The following is a 21,891-nucleotide window of genomic DNA, read 5'->3' on the forward strand; positions in this document are numbered from 1 at the left end:
CTTGGCAGGCAGGAGGTCCCAGGTTCAATCCCCGGCATCCCCAGTTGAAAGGAAGGGCTGGGAAATACCACAGCCTGTGACCCTGCAGAGCAGCTGCCAGTCTGAGTAGACAATATCGGTCACGGTGGGTTGGCTCGGTAGAAGGCAGCTTCATGTGTTTGTGGCTGGGAGCCAAAGCTCAGTGGCAGAGAGACCTCAGCAGGGATTGTTAAGTAGAGTCTCCCCCCCCCCCTCTGGAGCAACCATTTCCTTCAGGGAAACTGATACCTCGTTGGAGATCAGGTATATTTCCTGGCCCCGGCAGGAGGCCTGGCAAAACCATTTAGTCCCCACTAGTTCATGGAGTCTCCGCAGAACGCAGCACCGGACTCTGCTGGGGAAGAAACAACCTCCTGGCTCCCTGCATTCTCCCCCTGGCAGATGGAAGGCAGATGCTTCATGGGCGGAGAATGTGTGTGCTGCATGTTGATTTGAGTTCAGGACCCTGTTGTGTGTCTGGACCTCAGAAGAGCAACGTTTGAGACCAAGAATGCTTAACTCTGGGCCTTAACTTCCATGTGCATGCACACTGCAGGTAGATTTGGGTGGGTCATTTTGCTAGTCTGAAGCGGTAGAATAGAGCAGGGGTAGTCAAACTGCGGCCCTCCAGATGTCCATGGACTACAATTCCCAGAAGCCCCTGCCAGCGAATGCTGGCAGGGGCTTCTGGGAATTGTAATCCATGGACATCTGGAGGGCCGCAGTTTGACTACCCCTGGAATAGAGTTTGAGGCTAGTCAGGCACCTTTAAGACCAACAAAATGTAATTCTGGGTCTGAGTTTTTGTGTAAATGCACACCTCTTCAGAGAGACTGAAATGGAAGCCTTCTGCAATTTAAAAAGGTACAGCTGCCCATCAATCTCTGGTTCTGATATAATTATATCTTCACGGTGATATATTTATTTCCTTCCCTTCAGTATTAAACCCAAACATATGGTGGCCACATAAACAGTTTGTTATTCTGGTTTGTGATGCATTCAGGTGGGTAGCTGGATTGTACCTGGGGAAGTGTGTTTGCACATGAATATTTATACCCAGAAGTGACAAACTTGGTCCTGCTGCTTCCGATCATCGGGCCTCTCACCTGAATCAGCTTTCCGAGGTGAGCAGGTGGGCTAAAAGCACATTTGAAAGGCCGACTGGGGAAGGAATTTAAACGAAGTATCCTTTTAAGAAAGACCTCCTTTGGGTAGAGAAAAGCGGCATATAAGAACCAACTCTTCTTCTTCTTCTTCAGTAATCTCAGGGCTCTCTCAGCCTCACCCACCTCACAGGGGGTCTGTTGTGGGGAGAGGAAAGGGAAGGCGACTGGAAGCCGCTTTGAGACTCCTTCAGGGAGAGAAAAGCGGCATATAAGAACCAACTCTTCTTCTTCTTCAGTAATCTCAGGGCTCTCTCAGCCTCCCCTCCCTCACAGGGTGTCTGTTGTGGGGAGAGGAAAGGGAAGGCGACTGTAAGCCGCTTTGAGCCTCCTTTGGGTAGAGAAAAGCGACATATAAGAACCAACTCTTCTTCTTCCTGAGTAATATCAGACCTCTCTCAGCCTCCCCTCCCTCACAGGGCGTCTGTTGTGGGGAGAGGAAAGGGAAGGCGACTGTAAGCCGCTTTGAGACTCCTTTGGGTAGGGAAAAGCGGCATCTAAAAACCAACTCTTCTTCTTCTTCAGTAATCTCAGGGCTCTCTCAGCCTCCCCTCCCTCACAGGGGGTCTGTTGTGGGGAGAGGAAAGGGAAAGCGACTGGAAGCCGCTTTGAGACTCCTTCGGGTAGGGAAAAGCAGCATATAAGAACCAACTCTTCTTTCCTTTGCTGCTGAGAAAATATATTTGAAACAAAGATATACCGGAACCTTGTTCAGCTCAGCTGTCAGCATCATCAACTCTCATAATTGTTTCAAGGAAACACAATAAAGAGATTTTATTTTCATCCTTTCTTCCTTGTGCTCCTAAGATATAGCTGGCCACACAATTCGTTGTTTCTTTTGCTTTGCAATATTGTTTTTGTGTTCTCATAGTGCTTCCACTCCACATGTTTCATTGCAGCCCCAAACTACAAATCCCAGCATGCCCCAGGAGCAGTTCCATCCAATGGCTAGGGCTGGGGGGGGGAGCTTTAGAAACTCCTTAAGGGCAGGTAAGCTCACCTGTTTGTTCCGTTGGAGGAGTCTGGGTTGCATGAGGGACAGGTGAGTGAGGCTTGGGACCTGTGAACGAGACTTCAGAGTCTGTTCTGTTGGGGGTCCCACTTTTGCCAGCCTGTTTTCTGTGGCTTTGCACCGCTCTCCTTGCATTAATGGGAGGTATCACGGTCTTAATTGCAGTCACTTTCTTAATTGCAGTCACTCCACCTTGAGCCTTTGTGGAAAAGGCGGGCTATAATTTCTTAGAAAAATTACTTATTGTAACTTTATTGTATGTATTGTTGTTACCTGCCCTGAGCCAACTGGGAAAGGTGGGCTATAAATATAAAATTATTATTAATATATGGTGGGGAAGGGTCTGGTGTTTCTCAAATCCATGCTGCAGTAATTTATTTATTTACTTCCTTTATTCACAAAGGAGACCCTAAGGGGCTTGTGTCATTTTCCTCTCCTGCATTCTATCCTCACAACAGCCCTGTGAGGTAGGTAGGCTCAGAAGGTGTGGCTGGCCAGAAGCTTCCATTGCAAAGCAGGGATTTGAACCCAGGACTCCCAGGTCGTAGTCTGACACTTTAACCACTATGCCATGCGGGCCCTCTGGAGTGGGAAATCCCTGGAGGTTTGAGAACAAAAGGTGGGGGGAGATGGACCTCTGTGTTTTGAAGCAGCCATTTTCTCCAGGGGAACGGATTTCAATAGTCTGCCGCAGTGGAGGCCAAACTGTGGCTCTCCAGAAGTCCTTGGACAGCGGGGGCTCCTGAGAATCTGGAGAGCCACCCTTTGGCCATTCCTGTTCCAGGATCCCTAGAAATAAACTTGTTCTTGAGGATGAGTGGAAGGGAAAGGCATAGATTTCTCTTGCATGTTGCATCTCTTCTTCCCCGTTATCCAGCTAAGAGCATAGACGAAGCCCTGCTGGATCAGGCCAATGGTCCATCCGGTCAAACACTCAGGGTCACACAATGGCCAAAGCCCAGGGGCCACCAGGAGGTCCACCAGCAGGGCCAGAACTCCAGAGGTCCTCCCACGGTTGCCTCCCACCAAGAGTGCAGAGCTCAGAAGGAACGTGCCATCTCTGCTTTGCTGCCTTGCTGTTTGGGGCCTCTGCTCCACAGGCTGATCCCATCTGCTCTTAGCTTCAGGCTCCCGCCACTTCCTGCAGCTGGGAGTGCCACGTGCGAATTCCTAGTTGGGTGAAGAAGAAGAGCTTCCTTCGATCTGCCCCGAGCTCCCTGCCCGTCCATTTCATGCTGTGCCCACGAGGTCTTCTACTGTGAGAAAGGAAGAAACGGGCTTCTTTCTCTCCCTTCTCTCTCCCAGGCATCCTTTTGCAAACCTTTCTCCTGCCACCCGTTAGCCTGTCTCCACAGGGAAGAGGTGCTTGGGGCCAGATGGGCGTTGGGCGTCAGGATGGAGCCGTGACCGGCTTGTTTGCCTGCTGTTTGGGGGATGTCCCTGAAGGACACGAGAGTCTTTTCGTTTCTCTCCTTGTCTTTCAGGTTTGGGTGCCCCCGTCCCGGTCGAGTGGAAGAATGGAGTCCTGGCTCTCCCCAGCTCTCCTGGGAGCCAAGACAGCTGAAGGTGACGGTAGATTAGCCATCGGGTGAAACATAAGAGCGGCCATGCTGGATCATACCAGTGGTCCGTCCGTCCAACACTCAGCGTGCCACAGGGGCCAAATCCCAGGGACCCTCAGGAAGTCCACCAGTGGGGGCCAGAACTCCAGAAGCCCCCCCACTGTGGCCCCCCAAGCCCCAAGAACAGAGTGCATTTCTGCCCCAGACAGGGTGTTCCATTTGCACCTTGTGGCTCGCAGCCTTTGATGGACCTCTGCTCCGGATGCTTATCCAGTCCCCTCCGGCTATGCTTGTAGCCGCCACCACTTCCTGCCGCAGGGAGTTCCACTGTTACTGCACCCATCCAGGTTTTCCAGCCCAGCTTCCTTCCAGTGGGCATCTCTTCTCCCCTGCAAAGGAGGCGTTGAGTGGTCTAAGCAGTTGCTGGTCGGGGTGACAGCCCAGTCTGGTCCCCCAGGACTCCTTTCTGTGGAGCAGAGCTGCCCGCTGTCCTCTGGGGCCCAGGAACACTCCCCCCCCCCAGTGGGTTGGGCTGTGTGCGAGGGAAGGCATGGCCATGTCAGGAAACGAAATGCTGCTTGTGTGAACAGGCCTCAGGTGTCCTTTTCTCACTTATTTTCCTAGAATCCTAGAGTTGGAAGGGACCTCCTGGGTCATCTAGTCCAACCCCCTGCACTATGCAGGACACCCACTTCCCTCTCGCTCACCCACTGTCACCTGCCACCCCCTTAAGATTTCTACATCCTGCCTTTCTTCTCAGGGGGAGACCCAAAGCTGCTTCTCCCCTCCTCTCCATGTGTCCCTCACAACAGCCCTGTGAGGCTGGACAGGCTGAGTGTTGTGATTGGCCCACGGAGATCCAGCAAGCTTCCAGGGCAGAGTAGGGATTTGAACCTGGGTCTCTCAGATCCTAGTGTGACTCTCCAACCCAATACCCCACCTGGAAAACTGCCTTTTCCTTCCTCGGTCAAAGTCCAGCACAAAGTCCAGATACCCACATTTCACCTTTCAAGGGACCTCCAGTTTACACGCTGTCTTCTTCTCTGTCTTCCTTGCAGAGCTGTCAGCCACCTTCCTGGCCCCCGAGGCGGCTGGGCTCAGCCAGTCTCCCGCTCTGGGGAGGGGCCTGCCCCCGCTTAGTTGCTCCCCAGACCTCCCGGCTGGCCTTGGAGAGATGGGCAGGAGGGACAACTTGGGAAGCTGCATCTCCTACCTCAACGCGGTAGGTTTCGGCCACGAAGTGTTTGAACCAGCCAACTTTACTCTGCTCTGGTTCGGCCTCACCTGGAGTCCTGGGTTCGGTTTTGGGCGCCCCAATTGAAGAGGGATGTAGAGAAACTGGAGCATGTCCAGAGGAGGGCAACAAAGATGGGGAGGGGGTTGGAGACCAAGACATATGAGGAAAGGTTGGGGGAGCTTGGTCTGTTTAGCCTAGAGAGGAGACGGCTGAGAGGGGATCTGATAACCATCTTCAAGTATTTAAAAGGCTGCCATGTAGAGGATGGAGCAGAGTTGTTCTCTCTTGCCCTGGAAGGACGGACCATAATGAATGGGATGAAATTAATGCAAAAGAAATTCTGTCTCAACATCAGGAAGAAGTTCCTGACACTTAGAGTTGTTTCTCAGTGGAACAGGCTTCCTCGGGAGGTGGTGGGTTCTTCGTCTTTGGAGATTTTTAAGCATTTTTAAGCATCTGACGGAGAGGCTGATTCTGTGAAGGCTCAAGGGAGTGGCAGGTGACAGTGGAAGAGCGAGAGGGTTGTGAGTGTCCTGCACAGTGCAGGGGGTTGGACTAGATGACCCAGGAAGTCCCTTCCAACTCTAGAATTCTGTGATTAGAACTGAATGCGGCTGTGTGTTATTGCAGAGGTCCCCAACGTGGTGCCCCTGGGTCCACCAGTATGTCCCTTTGCTCCCACCCAGCTTGTCCGGAAGGGCTGTTGTTGCCTTTCTGAGTCCGTGGGAGGTGCTTGGGCAGGAAGCGGGTAGGAGGGTGGTTGTCTAATAGGGAAGCAGACTGGACCTCACGGGGACCCTCCATGGGTGCTGAGTGGCCTCTGGCAATTCCAGTAACCCTTCTGCTTCCCCCTTGCCCCTCTGCTCAGGAACTGGGGGCCCTGGGGCTGCCTGCCCTCTACCAGGAGGACGGCTCCGGAGCAGATCTGGAGCGTGGCTTCAGCCTGCTGGCGCTGGTGAACGGCACCTGCGGGCTGCTGAATCTCTACCGAAGCCTTTCAGCCAAGCTGGGGGACATGGAGGCGGAGGAGATCCGGCGGGCCGGGGAGCTGGAGTACCTGCGGACCCGACATGCGAAACTCAAGGTGAGGGCCCACCAGCACCCAGGTCCACCCAGCGTTTGGTGGTCTGCTGGATCCTGCAAATCCAGCCCAAGATGTGATTTAATGCTGGGGCAGAAAATGCAAATAGTGTTTTAATATCCCCAAAGGGTTTGAGCCACCAGGATTTCTAAAAGAATAATATAGTTTTAATAAGGAGAGAAACAACTTCGCGCAGCAAGAAAGAGGAGGGAGACCCAACTGACTGTCCTGCTGTTCATTCAGTCATTCTGTTTGGGGGCAAACAGGGAGGAAGGATGCTCAGAGGAGCAGGAAGTCTGCTGTTGAACCAATCACAGCACTGCAGGAGGCTATATGAAAATATCAGGAAGTTTCCAGCCTAACTATGCTAAATACAGTTCTCCACTGATGCCCCCTACAGGACATTCTCCATATTCTGTTCCATTATGCACACTGCCGATATTGCAGATTCCAGCAAAAGGCACCAGCCATTAATTGCCATGTGTTTAGTTTTGTGAAGGCAAACAGGACCCAGGCCTTCAGTGTCTGCCCTTCATTTCCACGGCTTTTCTGTGCAGTAGAGAATCGATTTCTTCCAACGTCCCTGCCAGGTGATCCCCACAGCTTTTATGCATATCCATTCCCGGCTCCTGGGAGCGTGATGCTTGTAGCAGGAGGGCCATGGGCCCCTTGAGAGGCTGTGGTTCAGTGGCAGAGCCTCTGCTTTTTGTGCAGAAGGTCCCCGGTTCAATCCCCGGCATCTCCGGTTAGAAAGGATATCGGGTAAGAGGGGATGTGAAAGACCTCCGCCGGAGACCCTGGAGAGCTGCTGCTGGTCTGAGTAGACAATACAGGCCTTGATGGACAGAGGGTCTGGTTTCCGGCTAAGGCAGCTTCAATTGTGTAACCTGAGCAGAGAATGCGTCTCAAGAACTCAGTGGCACGAAGAGCCATAAAAGACGGACGTGCTCAATAATACGCCGTTTTGTCTTGGCAGAAGGAAGCAGGGAAAGGGGAGGCTATGGGGGCTGCCCAGAGGAGGGGGGTGGAGATATGGGGGAGGGAATGAGGTATCCCATTGTATGCGGCACTGGTCAGACCACACCTGGAGTACTGTGTGCAGTTCTGGAGGCCTCACTTCAAGAAGGACGTAGATAAAATTGAAAGGGTACAGAGGAGAGCGACGAGGATGATCTGGGGCCAAGGGACCAAGCCCTATGAAGATAGGTTGAGGGACTTGGGAATGTTCAGCCTGGAGAAAAGGAGGTTGAGAGGGGACATGATAGCCCTCTTTGTATTTGAAAGGTTGTCACTTGGAGGAGGGCAGGGTGCTGTTCCCATTGGCTGCAGAGGAAAGGACACGCAGTAATGGGTTTAAACTACAACGATATAGGCTAGATATCAGGGGGGGAAAATTAACAGTCAGAGTAGTTCAGCAGTGGAATAGGCTGCCTAAGGAGGTGGTGAGCTCCCCCTCACTGGCAGTCTTCAAGCAAAGGTTGGATACACACTTTTCTTGGATGTTTTAGGATGCTTAGGGCTGATCCTGCGTTGAGCAGGGGGTTGGACTAGATGGCCTGTATGGCCCCTTCCCACTCTAGGATTCTGTGATTCTATCCTTTTCAAGTACTTGTAGGTTCCCCCATGAGCACCAGGGCCCAGCCTGGCTGCATGAACCACACTGATTTTTCACAGGGGTCAGAAAACCAAGGACAGGGCAGGTTAAGTTAAGTTGCCTGGCGGGTAGGAAGGAGAGAAGGAAGCAGGCAAGAGGGAGAGGCTACAGGGGCAGCCAGGGGAAGGGAAAATGGGCGGGGGGGGGGAGAATGAAATGCTTCCCCCGCAAGTCCTTGAGGGTCCCCCACTTGTACCAAGTATATTGTATCTCCTGAGATATTGGCCACCGCATTGCAAATGTATAAGGAATCTCCTAAATGCAGCAGAAACCACAGCAGAGGAGAAAGTAACTCTCCCATCCCTGAATGAATTGTTCAAACATGTTTTCTGTAACAGAAAGTAGGAAATCAGCATGAGAAAGCTGCTTGTATCGAGATGCCCGTTCAAGGACAACTTTTGTGCAGTGCAAGAGCCTTCGGAATACTTTGTGGGAACAGCAAAACCTGGGCGGTGTATTCTGGCTTCCCCGCAGGCTCTCAGGGTTGGGAGGGGTTACCTTGTATCGTTCACAACAGAACTGCAAAACTGATAAAATTTGGCAAGTTCAGGATAGTGGCCGGAGGGTCAGGCTGCCTCTCGGACTCTCCCAAAAAAGGGGGGGGATTGTCGATACCCCTAGGCCGCGTCCGTTCACAGGGTCCACTTGAATTTGACAGCGATCAGAATGTTTAAACAAAATGTTTCTGCATCCGGAACATACAGCAGTTCTAAACTTCAGCTGGGCAAAAGGGGTTAGGAAATGTTCTCCTTTCTGGGTGAAGCTCAGAGTTGCTTTGAAGCTGTCCCAAGGTCAGTTTTAGAGAGTTGATTTCTCTACTTTTCTCAAAGAAGCTTCCAATTGCCTTCCCTGCCTCTCCCCATAGCACCCTGAGTGGTCTGTGGGGCTGAGAGAGTTCTGAGAGAACTGGGACTGGCTCAAGGTCACCCTGCTGGCTGCCTGTGGAGGAGGAGCGGGGAATCAAACCGAGCTCTCCAGGTTTGAGGCCGGCACTCTTTAACCACTGTGCCACGCTGGCTCTCTGGTGGGGCCTCCTTGTGTGTAGGGTACTAGGCCCTTGCTGGAGACCCTCCCCACCGCTCCCATCCCTGACTTGCTTTGTTTTATTCGGGAGTTGTCACACCAGGTTATTTCATGGGAAGCCGCAAGACAGCATCCCCGAGGGAGTAAGGGCGGCCCTAGCCCAGGATAGCGTGATCTCATCCCATTTCAGAAGCTAAGCAGGGTCAGTCCTGCTTAGGGCTTGGATGAGAGACCACCCAGAAAGTCCAGGGTTGGTCCTCAAAGACCGGCAAGGGCCAACCACGTCTTGTTGCTTTGGTCCAAGTTCAGCACCACGGCCAGCACCCAATAGGCCCTCATGGTCCACTCCCTGAGTGGCCTGAATGGGAGATGGACCTCAAGAGCTGGATGGTGGAACTCAAGAGCCCTGCCTGGCCAGGAAGGTGAGAAGGAAGCAGGGAAAGGAGGAGGAAAACAAGGGGAAGTAGTGTGGGGTGGGAGATATGGGAGGGACCGAAGTGTCCCTTTCAACTCTTTGTGGGTTCCTTGTTGAGGAAAGGGCCCAGCCTGGCCTGTTTTCACGGAGAACCAAAACGCTGAAGACAGGGCCAGGTTGACGTAAGTTGGTTGGTGGGTGGGAACTTTCCCAGGAAGTTAGAACGCCAGTCGGCCCTATGTCATCTCGCCTGCCCAGCTGCCTGGTGGTCATCAGGGTCTATGTTTTGTGTTCTGGGTGCGAATTCTGATGCTGCTCTCACCCTTTCTCTCCTCTCTTTCTTGCCCTCCTGGAACATCAGGACCAGGTGGAAATCTGCAAGAAGGAAATTGTGGCCGTGCAGAATAAAGAGCAGCAGCTACAGAGCAGAAACAAGGAGCTGAACACCTTGCTGAGGGGAGAGAAGGACGAGGTGAGTCTCCAGCATCTCCAGTGAAAAGGACCAGGCAGGAGGGGATGGGAAAGACCTTGGCCTGAGACCCTGGCTCAGTGGCAGAGCCTCTGCTTGGCAGGCAGGAGGTCCCAGGTTCAATCCCCAGTGGGATCTCCAGTGGAAAGGACCAGGCAGGACTGAGACCCCAGACAACTGCTGCCAGACTGAGCAAACAAGACTGACTTTCATGGACCAAGGGTCCCATTCAGTAGAAGGCAACTCTGTTTGTGTGTTCACATTTTCAAAATGAACAGACTTTATTTTAAAGTTCCTCACACGTAGAACTCCTGTGCTTCAGGGTCAGTGACAGTTCTCTTCCTCTCCACTCTCCCCTTCTTAATTGTTTACTTGAATTGTTCGCTAGCCCCTTTTCTCCCTCGTGGAAATCAAGGGCACCTTGCAACAGAAGGGAGGCTGTTCTGTAATCTTGGGGCTGCCACCGAAAAGGCCCTGTCGTGTCTGCACACCAGACCCCTCTCTTTGGGATCTTAATTCCCAGGCAGGAACACATGGGGGAGGATGGCCCTCAGGATACCCCGGTCCCAAGCCATGTAGTGCTTTAGGACGCAAATATCGCTTGCATCATGCTTGGGAGCAGATTGGCGGCTGCTGTTTTGGGCATTAATCCTATCAGCCTTCTGCACGGGGCCCGCTAGGCCCTCCCTGCCAAAAGCTGATTAGCGTCTTCCAGGGTCCCCACCCTGCAGGCGGAGCTAGGAAATTTCCCTGAATGTCAGCTGATCCCAAGCAACAAGGATCGGCTCCCCTGGGGAATATGGCAGCTTTAGGGGCGGCCTCTACAGCTTTCTCTCCCGCTGAGGTCTCTGCCCTCCACAGATCGCCAAACTCTCCAGTGCCCTGGCCAGCCGAGCGACCCAACACCTCCACGACATGAAGAGGAAGGAGCAGGAGCTGACCAGGCTGAAGGAGAAGATGAGCCAGCTGGTGACCGAGAAGAAGGACCGGAGAGGGAGTGTGTGGGGTTGGGGGCAGGCGGGTGGGAGGGAGGGACATGTGGGCATATCCATTGCAAACCTTTCCTCCTGGGAAGGGGGGAACATAATGGCTTGCTTCAGAGCAGTTTTGGATTTAGGTGTACCTGTTTGTAAGGGAGGCCCCGACAAAGAATTACGGGTTTCTCTGCCACAGGCTAGAAATATCCTGGTTCTTGATGGGGGAACCCCTGGCTGTTACAGCAGCACTTTGGAAACAAAGAAGATTTTCGGGACTTGACTTCAAGTCAAAGCATATATCCCGAAAGTCTTGTAGGTCTCTGAGATGCCGAAGGAGTCAAATCTGGCTTCTGTGCTACAGACCAACACGGCTACCCTGTGAATCTATCCTCTTGGAGCGCCAGCTTGGTGCAGTGGTTAGGAGCCGGGTTTGATTCCCCGCTCCCCCACATGCAGCCAGCTGGGTGACCTTGGGCTCGCCACAGCACTGATAAAGCAGCTCTGACCAAGCAGGAATATCAGGGCTCTCTCAGCCTCACCCACCTCAAAGGGAAGGTGACTTTAAGCCACTTTGAGACTCCTTCTGGTAGAGAAAAGCAGGGTATGAAAACCAACTCTTCTCCTTCCTTTTCCTCCTCTTCTTCTTCCTCAGTACATGGGATTGCGATCAGGCTACAGGCCCATGTATATTCCAGCTTTGCTGCATCCTCACAGGCACCCTGCAAAATCTGGACGTCTTGTTGTGTGTGTCGAAGCTGGAACAGCTTCGTGTGTGACACCCTCTTAAGAGAGCACCAACAGGGTGGCAGCTAGAGGGTCAGACTAGGCAGTGAGAGACCTGGGTTCGAATCTCCACTCAGTTGTGGCACCTTGGGCACAGCCATGCTTTCATTATTTTATTATTTAAATTTATATACCGCCGTTCCTGATTGGGCTCACGGCGGTTCACGTAATAAAAGAATAAAAACACGATGAAAGAATAAAAAGAATAAAAGAATAAAAACACGATGAAACCCATCAAAATGGGAGTGGTGCATGCCAAGATGGTCACGGGTAGGGTGTTCTTGGGCTAGCACAGCCTTTTCTACATTTTTATCATGGAGAAACCCCTGAATTATTCTTCAGCCTTCAAGAAACCACAGAAGTGGTGCAGAATGTGGTTGGGAAGCAGAGCTGTGGACACGCCCACCTGGGTCCCTCCCCTTCCCACCCCGTCCAGGCCCAGCATTGTCCACAGGTCATTGTTGTTGTAGTTAGGTGCGAAGTCGTGTCTGACCCATCGCGACCCCATGGACAATGATAAATGTTAAACACATCTTAAAAATATTTTAAAGATCTGTTAAGAGCGTAAGCACCTGTGATGTGATCAGCCCTCTCTCTCTTCCCACTCCATGGTTTTTAAATGTTTAAATGTTTAAATGTTTTAGGATTCTGTTTATGTATTTGGATGAATGTCCGGCTTGTTTTAATGGGGTTTTAATGGGGCTTTTAACACGGAATGTTGTAACCCGCCACAAGCCAGTTATGGAAGTGGTGGACAATAAGTTGAAACAATAAATAGATAAATAGATAAATAGATAAAATTAATTTCACAAAACCCTGGCTGAGAAGGCCTGGTCTAGGACAGGGGTAGTCAACCTGTGGTCCTCCAGATGTCCATGGACTACAATTCTCATGAGCCCCTGCCAGCATTTGCTGGCAGGGGCTCATGGGAATTGTAGTCCATGGACATCTGGAGGACCACAGGTTGACTACCCCTGGTCTAGGATGGATGATGATAAAGTTTGACCCCAGGGGCAACTTTCGGACCCAAAACATCTTATGCAAAGTTTAAGCTTGTGTCCATGTGCGCCTGCTTCTGGTAAAACAGTTCAGGGGCACCTTTATGACCAACCAGGTTTAGTTCTGGGGAGGTTTATCTGTGCATGCCTACTTCTTCGAGTAAAACCAAGTCTGAGTCCAGCCTTTACGACCACCCAAGTAACTCTGGCTGCAAGGTTTCCTGCGCATGCCTGCTCTGTCAGATACCAGGGAACAGAATACCCTCACCCACCGCATACAGGGCGAGGGGGGCGGGAGACAGAGGAAGGTACCTTGTCCCGTTGTGTCTCTGAAGTATCCATTTTGCTGTCTCTAGCGATCGAAATCCTCAACGTCTTGACCCGTCCCGACGGCAAGAGGTCAACCTGGAAAACCGGGAAATCTCTTGGCAAGTAAGTAGAGGGGCATGAAGATGGACCAAGTTTAGAAGAGGAGGGGGTGAGAGCCAGCCACAAGGCATAGACCAGGGGTAGTCAAACTGCGGCCCTCCAGATGTCCGTGGACTACAATCCCCATGAGCCCCTGCCAGCATTCACATTCGCATTCGCTGGCAGGGGCTCCTGGGAATTGTAGTCCACGGACATCTGGAGGGCCGCAGTTTGACTACCCCTGGCATAGAGGCTAAGACTTTCCCCTGGTGGTTGCCTCCTGGCACCGGGTCTAAGGGGGTTTAGCGCCTCTGAATGTGGAAGTTCCCCTCAGCCACCAGGCCCGGCAGCCACTGATCGTCCTGTCCTCCACGTATCCTTATAATCCCCTTTAAAAGCTCTTTATTCCTGTGGCCATCACTACCTCTTCTGGCTGTGAATTCCAGCTTTTGTGTTGGTGAAGCAGCAGTTGTGGGGAGGGGGGGATCAAGGTGGGCAGAACCTGAGCACGTAGCAGGGGCCATTTTGTGGACCACCCTCAGGGATGCTGAAGGGCCGTCTCCGTCCGGGTGCCCCCAAGCGCCAGCTGTGGGCATTAGGCAGCCTCTGTTGGTTTTATCCCCCAATTCCAGTGGCCATTCTGGTGTCAGCCAGGGAGCCTGGGCCTTTTGCCTCCATGGAAGGGTCTCCTTGAAAAAGCAAGAGGGGGGCTCCCTCCTTGGAGACCCTCAGGAGGAGTCACTGCACTTCAGCGCTTTCGGGGGGGAGGGGGGGTTGAATGGTGGGTGTCTTTCAAAGAGGGGGAGGGAGGGATGGGTTTAAGATTTGCTGTTCAATTTTTGCTTTCCGTTGAGGACGGTTGAGCTATTATCGTAAGCCACCTTGAGCCTAGAAGAAAAGTGGGATTTAAATATTTTGAGAAATAATAAAAGAGCTGGCCCCGTAGGCATCAGGTGGTCAGTCCGGGGGCGGGGCGGGGGGGGGCTCTCTGATTCAACCTGAGGCTTTTCGGCAGAAGTATGGTTGCATTTGGGCCTTCTAGGAAGGAGGAGGAGCTCTACCGTGTCCAGCTGGCCAGGCAAGAGCAACGGGAACAGGGGCTGGCCCTGGAGAATGACCGCCTGAAGCAGCTGCTGACCCAAGTGGGCCGGGATGTGCAGCAGCTGATGGGCACCGATGGCCTTGCCCAGGTAGGAGCCCTCAGGAGTGACTGCCTAGCGATGCCCACGTGGACCGCCCTTGGCATTCACCTGCCACTCTCCATTGCAGTGTGCAGAGCAAAACTTCCCCTGTGAGGCCTTCCAGGAGCAGTGGAGTCGATTCCGAAATGGTAAGGGAAGCCCCGGAAGACGTTGTACCTTGGGGAGATCCCTGGGCCCCACCTGGAGGCTGGCAACCCGAGTTCCCTGGAGACAAAGCAGGCAAAGAGCTAGGAGGGTCTCTAAAGGAAGGTAGTCCCAGAAGCTCCGAGACACAAGGATTGCTGCTCTTCCCGTCTTATGGAGGCAGACCTGGTGGGTTAACCCAGAATATGTTCCCAGATGACTCTGGCTCTGGGTAGGAGGGGATGGGGAAGACCTTGGCCTGAGACCCTGGCTCAGTGGCAGAGCCTCTGCTTGGCAGGCAGAAGGTCCCAGGTTCAATCCCTGACATCTCCAGTGAAAAGGACCAGGCAGGAGGAGATGGGAAAGACCTTGGCCTGAGACCCTGGCTCAGTGGCAGAGCCTCTGCTTGGCAGGCAGAAGGTCCCAGGTTCAATCCCTGGCATCTCCAGTTAGAAGGACCAGGCAGGAGGGGATGGGGAAGACCTTGGCCTGAGACTCTGGCTCAGTGGCAGAGCCTCTGCTTGGCAGGCAGAAGGTCCCAGGTTCAATCCCCGGCATCTCCAGTTAGAAGGACCAGGCAGGAGGGGATGGGAAAGACCTTGGCCTGAGACCCTGGCTCAGTGGCCGAGCCCCTGCTTGGCAGGCAGGAGGTCCCTGGTTCAATCCCCAGCATCTCCAGTTAGAAGGACCAGGCAGGAGGGGATGGGGAAGACCTTGGCCTGAGACCCTGGCTCAGTGGCAGAGCCCCTGCTTGGCAGGCAGGAGGTCCCCGGTTCAATCCCCGGCATCTCCAGTTAGAAGGACCAGGCAGGAGGGGATGGGAAAGACCTTGGCCTGAGACCCTGGCTCAGTGGCAGAGCCCCTGCTTGGCAGGCAGGAGGTCCCCGGTTCAATCCCCAGCATCTCCAGTTAGAAGGACCAGGCAGGAGGGGATGGGGAAGACCTTGGCCTGAGACCCTGGCTCAGTGGCAGAGCCTCTGCTTGGCAGGCAGAAGGTCCCAGGTTCAATCCCCGGCAGCATCTCTAGTTAAAAGGACCAGGCAGGAGAAAGACCTTGGCCTGAGACCCTGGCTCAGTGGCAGAGCCTCTGCTTGGCAGGCAGAAGGTCCCAGGTTCAATCCCCGGCATCTCCAGTTAGGAGGACCAGGCAGGAGGGGATGGGGAGGACTTCAGCTGAGACCCTGGAGAGCGGCTGGCAGTCAGTGCTAACTTTGATGGCCCAGTGGGTCTGATTCAATCGGAGGTAGCTCCATGCCATGTCTACCTCTGGCTTCTCCCGTGAAACTTGAGACCTTGTGTGGCATGGGGTGGTGGTGGAGAGAGGTAACAGTATCACACCCTTTCCTGCCTTCCATTCTCCAGTTGTGGAAGCCTCCAGTTCTCTCCTGCCCCAGCCTGGGAATGCGCAAGACCCCCCTTTCCCCAGCCTCACTGAGCCCCACAAGGAGACCCTGAAGCTGAAGGAAGAGACTGAGCAGAGGAACTCTCTGGCTTCCCATCTGCAGCAATTCTTCCAGGTAAGGCGAACGGCTCTTGGCCTCTGCAGGCCCCTGGGGTACACGGGATCATGACCTTGAGGGTTGCCAACTCTGGGTTTTGGAATTCCAGGAGATTTGTGGGATTGAGCAGACTTTGGGGAAGGACTTCAGCAGGGTATAATACCATGGAGGTAACCTTCCGAAGTCTCCTCTGGGGATCTGTTGGAATACCAGGAGACAGAATCATAGAGTTGGAAGGGACCTCCTGAGTCATCTAGTCCAACCCCCTGCACTGTGCAGGACACTCCCAACCCTCTCACTCCTCCACTGTCACCTGCCACCCCCTGGAGCCATCACAGAATCAGCCTCTCCGTCAGATGGCTATCAAGCCTCTGCTTAAACATTTCCAATGATGGAGAACCCACCACCTCCCGAGGAAGCCTTTTCCACTGAGGAACCGCTCTGACTGTCAGGAACTTCTTCCGGATGTTTAGATGGAATTTCTTGTGAATGAATTTAATCCCATTCGTTCTGGTCTGTCCCTGCGGGGCAAGAGAGAACAACTCTGCTTCGTCTTCCATATGGCAATAAAATATCCAAATTGCACTTATATAGTCTTCTCTAATCAGTTTCAGTAATTCTTTTCTTCTTATTTCACACAAGTCCCAATAAGAAGAAAAGAATTTCTGAAACTGAAGAGAGGCGACTCTTTATAAGGCCAATTTGGATATTGTATTGCCATATCGTTTTCCCAGTGTGTCTGAATTATTCTGTATTTGTTTCTTCACTGGGACCCACCCCTCCCACTTCATTATTTTTCCATCCTCCGTATGGCACCCTTTTAGATACTTAGTTATCAGATCCCTTCTCAGTCGTCTCCTCTCCAGACCCCACCTGGAGCTTGGCAAGCCAGGACGTGTGTGTGTGTGTGTGTGTGTGTGTGTGATGGTTTGGCTCAGTTGGGAAGCCATTCTGTCCCCCCTTCCTGAAAAAAAAACCATTTGATGTTTCTTCTTCTCGAATGTCCTGGTTTTGCTTACACGGCTTGACAACAGAACCCAGCAGCATTACAGACTTTTAGAAGAAGCTGAGATTAAAAAGAAGAAGAAGAAGAAGAAGCTTTCTTCAGTTTGTGGCCTTGGAGAGCTAATCAGGGCTGAAGGAGGGAAACGGGCAGCCGGTGAATTCTCCAGCAGTTTTCACTTTATAGACTCGGGCCCTGCAGAACACCTGGCTGTCTTTGCCTGCCTTGGAGTTCCGTCTAGCGGCTGAACTGCTTAAGGCGGCATCTGGCCGTAGCACGGCTCCGCTTTCTGTAAGGGGACGAGGAGTAGCTGTGAACAGGAGACGTCCTTCCAAAGGCAGATAGTGGCTGGGCCCTCCCAGGAGCAGCTACAAGTGGCTTGTACTGAATCAGGTGTTTTTTGGCCTGTTCCTTTTTGCTGGAGATGCCACTGGGGATTGAACTTGGGCACCTCCTGCCACTGAGCCAGGGTTCCAGGTCAAGGTCCTTCCCATCTCCAGTTAAAAGGACCAGGCAGGAGGGGATGGGAAAGGCCTTGACCTCTGACCCTCAGAGCAGCTGCCTGTCTGAGTAGACCAGGGGTAGTCAAACTGCGGCCCTCCAGATGTCCGTGGACTACAATTCCCAGGAGCCCCTGCCAGCATTCGCTGGCAGGGGCTCCTGGGAATTGTAGTCCACGGACATCTGGAGGGCCGCAGTTTTGACTACCCCTGGTGTAGACAATACTGCCCGTGTCAGTGGAAGGCAGCTTCCTATGGGGTCCTGTGCCTTTGGGGGTGGCTGGAATCGGGGACTCTCGGTAGCTCCCTTCCAGAACGCTGACTCTGGAGAGGGTTTGAGGAAGCCTTGAGAGTCAACGTGGAACAGGGGAAGGTTTCTCTCCCAGGTGTTTGGCTTCGTAAGAGGCAGTGCAGGGGGGTTTATTTCTGCTCCGGTTTCCAGGAGCAACTGGACGCCATGGCCAGCGCAGAGCTGCCCACTCACCTGAAAGGCTCCTGTTTCCTGGAGGAGTGGCACCAGCTGGAGGAAGAGCGGGCCATGCTGGAGGAGCAGAGGCGGGCCTTCGAAGGGGAGCGCAAGAACTTCACGGAAGCGGCCATTCGGCTCGGGCGGGAGGTAGGCTATTTAAGCCGCTGGTGCCCAGCTTGGTGTCGTGGTTAGGAGGGTGGACTTCTAATCTGGTGAGCGGGGGTTGATTCCCCGCTCCTCCTCCACCTGTAGCCAGCTAGGTGACCTTGGGCTAGTCACAGCCCTGATAAAGCTGTTCTCTCTCTGACTCCCCTCCCTCACAGGGTGTCTGTTGTGGGGAGAGGAAAGGGAAGGCGAATGGAAGCCGCTTTGAGCCTCCTTCGGGTAGGGAAAAGTGGCATCTAAGAACCAACTCTTCTTCTTCTTCTACCTGCCATTCTCCCTGTGGGATGCCAAACTGACTGATGTCCTTCTCTCCTCCATTCAATCTGTGAGGGAGGTTATTTTATTTATTATTTTTTATTATTAGGCTTATTAAAATTCACCCGGAAATCTGAGTTTGGGCCCAACCCTGTTGCTTGCCCTTGATACGCAGTGAATTATGTCGTACGGCAGGATTCAGTTGGCGCCTGCGATTCTCTTCCCCTCGAACAGAAGCTGCAGTTTGAGGAAGAGAAGGCCCTTGTTTTGAAGCAGGAGTTCTTGCGTTCCTTGCCGAGGCTAGAAATCCGAGACCCCAAGCGGCGACTTTCGGCCCCCGTCGCTGCCAGAGGTACGTTGACTCTGGGGAGGCAGCGAATTCGTCGGGATGGCTGCAAAGTCCAGTTTGGAAAGATTTTGCAATCACGATTTGGTCTTTCCTTGACCGATGGGAACTGGGCTGTGCTCTCTGAAGGGCTCGTGCTTTGGGGGTCTCCCCTGTTCCCCCTGGTGGTCACGGAGACGACAAACCCGGGAGGGGGTCCCATAGAAGTGCCCCAATGGGGCTACACGATGCGAGAGATGCCAGCCTCCGGGGGGGGGTGTGAAGGGAGGTCTGCTTGGGTTACAGCTGCCGTCCAGGGGAGAAAATGGCTGCTTTGAAATGACCCTGCAGCATTTTATGCCACTGAAGCCCCTCCTCTGTCCAGACTCTGACCTCCTCAGGCTCCCCCCCCCCCCGCCCCGAAATCTTCAGGTATTTCCTGTCCTGGAGCTGGCAACCCTGATCAAGTCTTGGGGATTCCAGAGGAAGGACAGGGGGATGCTGTACAGACTAAAAGGATGGTGATGTGACCCTTTCAAAACTAGCATTTTTTGAAACGCCAAGAACTAGTCTTCATGGGGTCCTTCCCTTTGTTTGTGTGTGTGTGTGTGTGTGTACCTGCTTACACGTTACAGAAGAGAACAATTGTAGACGTTCTTGTCCATTTTACTTTCAGACCTGGCTGTCTTTGTTTTCGTCCAGCGCCCCTTCATTTGTAGTGAATTCCAGTTGCTCCCACTGGGTCAAGCCAGATGCCCGAATATATGGGAACTCTTTCTCCCAGAGGGCCACACCTGGAGGGGGGGGGATAATGTTAACGCAGCAGAAATGGTCACGGCTTAGAACAGCTGCTCCCTTTCTTTCTTTTTCTTGCTGGGGGAGGGAGTCTTTCGGAGAGGGTTGACCAAAAGAAATTGTTCTCCCTCTCCCAAAATCTTAGCCCTCGAGGGCATCCGGGGAAGCGGATGGGCAGTAGGTTCAGGATGGAGAAAAGGAAGTACCACTTTACACAGAAGGGGATTGAAATGTCAAATTGGCTGCCAGAGCATGTCCGGATGGCCACAAAAGCTTTCAAAAGGGAGTAGAGGGATTCACGGAGGATAATTCTGTCATCTACTAGCCATGGTGGGTGAGGGGAACCCCCACTTTCGGAAGCTGTAAACCTCTGAATCACAGAGCCAACAGTAGAGTCTTAGTAGACCATACACTGAACAGGAGTCAGCAGTGTGACTCGCTGGCTAAAGAGGCAAATGGGATTTTGGGCTTCATCAAATGGAGTATCGTGTCCAGATCATGGGAGGTGAGATGGACCCTCCCTGGTCAGACCTAGCAGGGCTCTTCTTATGTTCTTATGAAGGCCTTGGTCTCTCTGCCCTGTTTGTGGCCCTCCAGAGGAACTGGTTGGGCCGTTTGAGGCAGCACGCTGGATTGGATGGACGCCTGATCTGATCCAGGAGGGCTCTTCGGATCTTCCTGTCAGGGCAAGGCCTTGGCCTCCATGTCCTCCTTGGCTCTGGGATTCAGAGATTGACTGCCCCTGAATCTGGAGGCTTCTCCTCAACCTCCATGGCTAGTACCCATGGCTAGACTGCTCCTGCATGAATCTATTGGAGCACACTGTAGTCCTCCTGCTAACCTTCTCTCTTTCCCCACCCCCCTTGAAAGAGCCTGACTGCTTGCCCAGCCGGAGGAGGCGGTCCCAGCCTGTCCGCACCCCTTACCCCCCAGTCGTCCTCACGCCAGGCCGCACCCCGCTGGCACTCTTCAGGACCCAGCCCTGGCAGTTCGCCTCCAACCCCAGCACTCCTGCCAGGGCAGAGTGGCACAGGCAGACAGCACAACCGCCATCCAACAGGTGAGCAGCCCCCTTGAAATCCCGCCCCCTTGCCTTGATCTCAATGGGGGGGGAGGTACCAGGATTCCCCCTTTCCTTGACCTGAGTGGCCTGCTTTTCGAAGGTGTCGGCTGCCTCCACAGCCCTCCAAGGCGGCCAACCTGGCTGGCTTATGCAAGAGAATTTGGGGAGGGCAGCCAAACAGGCCTCCACAGGCTTTGGGGGCCTCAACCAAATAGGGCTTGATCACACTATCCAAATTTGAGGCCACGGAGGAGCTTTCGGGAGTCCCCACTCCCTTCTTCAGGTCCCAAAGAGCCAGAGCCCAGGAGCACCTTTGAGACTGACACAATTTGGGACAGGAGAGGAGCCTTCAGGAGTCCCTTCTTCAGGTGTTTTGCTCATTCTCTCTTCCTGTCTGACTTCCCCAGGCCTCTTTCTTCACCACGGCTCAGCCAAAGGACGCGCCAAGATGCATCTTGCCAGACGGAGCTGGCTGTAGAAGTCGACTCTGAGGATGACCTCTTGGATTACTCCACGGAAAGCTCCTTCTTGGGATGCCACGTGATCGGCATCCAGGAATACCTGTAAACTGGCTCTATATTGGGCCACTGTGTTGTACGGAAAGGGGGGGGGGGGGCTTGTAGGCTGGGATCCTGTACAGGCCTTCTTGTAGGGGAGGCTTTTTGCCCTCTGGGAGGGACTCCTGCGGACCAGGTCTGCTGGCTTCAGAAATGACACCTTTGAATTGGGTGCCTGTCCCCTGAAGCTTCACGAGGCCGTCCCACGTAAATGTCCTTCTGCTTTATTTAGAAAGTTAGCCCCTTTTCCCGGTTTGCACTGACGGACGGGTCCAGGGAAACGGCATCTAAGAACTGCTCCTCCGTTCCAGCCTTCTGTTCATTTTATTGTTTTATAATAAAGAATCCCTTTTAAGAGCGTTTGGTGTTTTGGCCTAACTTAGGACGGGGTTTGCATTGGGCAGGGGGCCTTAACTTTTGTCAGCCCAGCCCAGTTAATATTCTGCCCCATGGTGGGCGGGGTCCGTGCTGGATGACGTGGTTTTCTGATACACGGTGGGCTGGAAGTCTTGCTTCTCCGGACCCTTTTCAGATCTTGGAAGTGAAGTAAGATTGTTTCTTGGTTATTCCGGGGAGGGGAGACCTCCCAGGCAGCCCCTGGTTGCTATGCAGAGGTAGGTTCTGGGAAGGCTCAAGGGGGCGGCAGGTGACAGTGGATGAGCGATTGGGATGTGAGTGTCCTGCATAGAGCAGGGGGTTGGGCTAGATGACCCAGGAGGTCCCTTCCAACTCTAGGATTCTAGGAGTCTAAGTTTCTAGGTAATCAACCAAGCATGGCTCGTCTCTTCCCCCCACTTGCCTGTCTCATCAAATTGTTGTTGTTATGTGCGAAGTCATGTCCGACCCATCGCGACCCCATGGACAATGATCCTCCAGGCCTTCCTGTCCTCTACCATTCCCCGGAGTCCATTTAAGTTTGCACCTACTGCTTCAGGGACTCCATCCAGCCACCTCATTCTCTGTCGTCCCCTTCTTCTTTTGCCCTCGATCGCTCCCAGCATTAGGCTCTTCTCCAGGGAGTCCTTCCTTCTCATGAGGTGGCCAAAGTATTTGAGTTTCATCTTCAGGATCTGGCCTTCTAAGGAGCAGGCAGGGCTGATCTCCTCCAGGACTGACCGGTTTGTTCGCCTTGCAG

The 21,891-nt window shown here is 53.3% G+C and overlaps 1 protein-coding gene across 4 annotated transcripts; it reads left to right on the forward strand.

Moving 5' to 3' along the window:
* The first annotated feature begins 746 nt into the window (after positions 1-746).
* LOC143833710 (afadin- and alpha-actinin-binding protein-like) lies at positions 747-21,113 on the forward strand. Of its 4 annotated transcripts, XM_077329830.1 has the most exons (14): positions 747-2,223; positions 3,678-3,759; positions 4,814-4,977; positions 5,861-6,076; positions 9,527-9,637; positions 10,496-10,631; positions 12,749-12,824; positions 13,843-13,990; positions 14,070-14,130; positions 15,488-15,642; positions 17,570-17,743; positions 18,212-18,368; positions 20,007-20,196; positions 20,607-21,113. In XM_077329830.1, the coding sequence occupies exons 2-14, from the start codon at positions 3,711-3,713 to the stop codon at positions 20,764-20,766; spliced, it is 1,797 nt and encodes a 598-aa protein (XP_077185945.1). In that variant the 5' UTR covers positions 747-2,223; positions 3,678-3,710; the 3' UTR covers positions 20,767-21,113. The 4 variants fall into 4 exon arrangements, with proteins under 4 accessions (XP_077185945.1, XP_077185946.1, XP_077185943.1 ...); XM_077329831.1 differs by lacking the exon at positions 4,814-4,977; XM_077329828.1 differs by lacking the exon at positions 747-2,223 and having other exon boundaries at positions 2,237-3,759.
* Positions 21,114-21,891: the final 778 nt, after the last annotated feature.

This window comes from Paroedura picta, chromosome 3 (assembly GCF_049243985.1).
Source record: "Paroedura picta isolate Pp20150507F chromosome 3, Ppicta_v3.0, whole genome shotgun sequence".
Lineage (NCBI taxonomy): Eukaryota > Metazoa > Chordata > Lepidosauria > Squamata > Gekkonidae > Paroedura > Paroedura picta.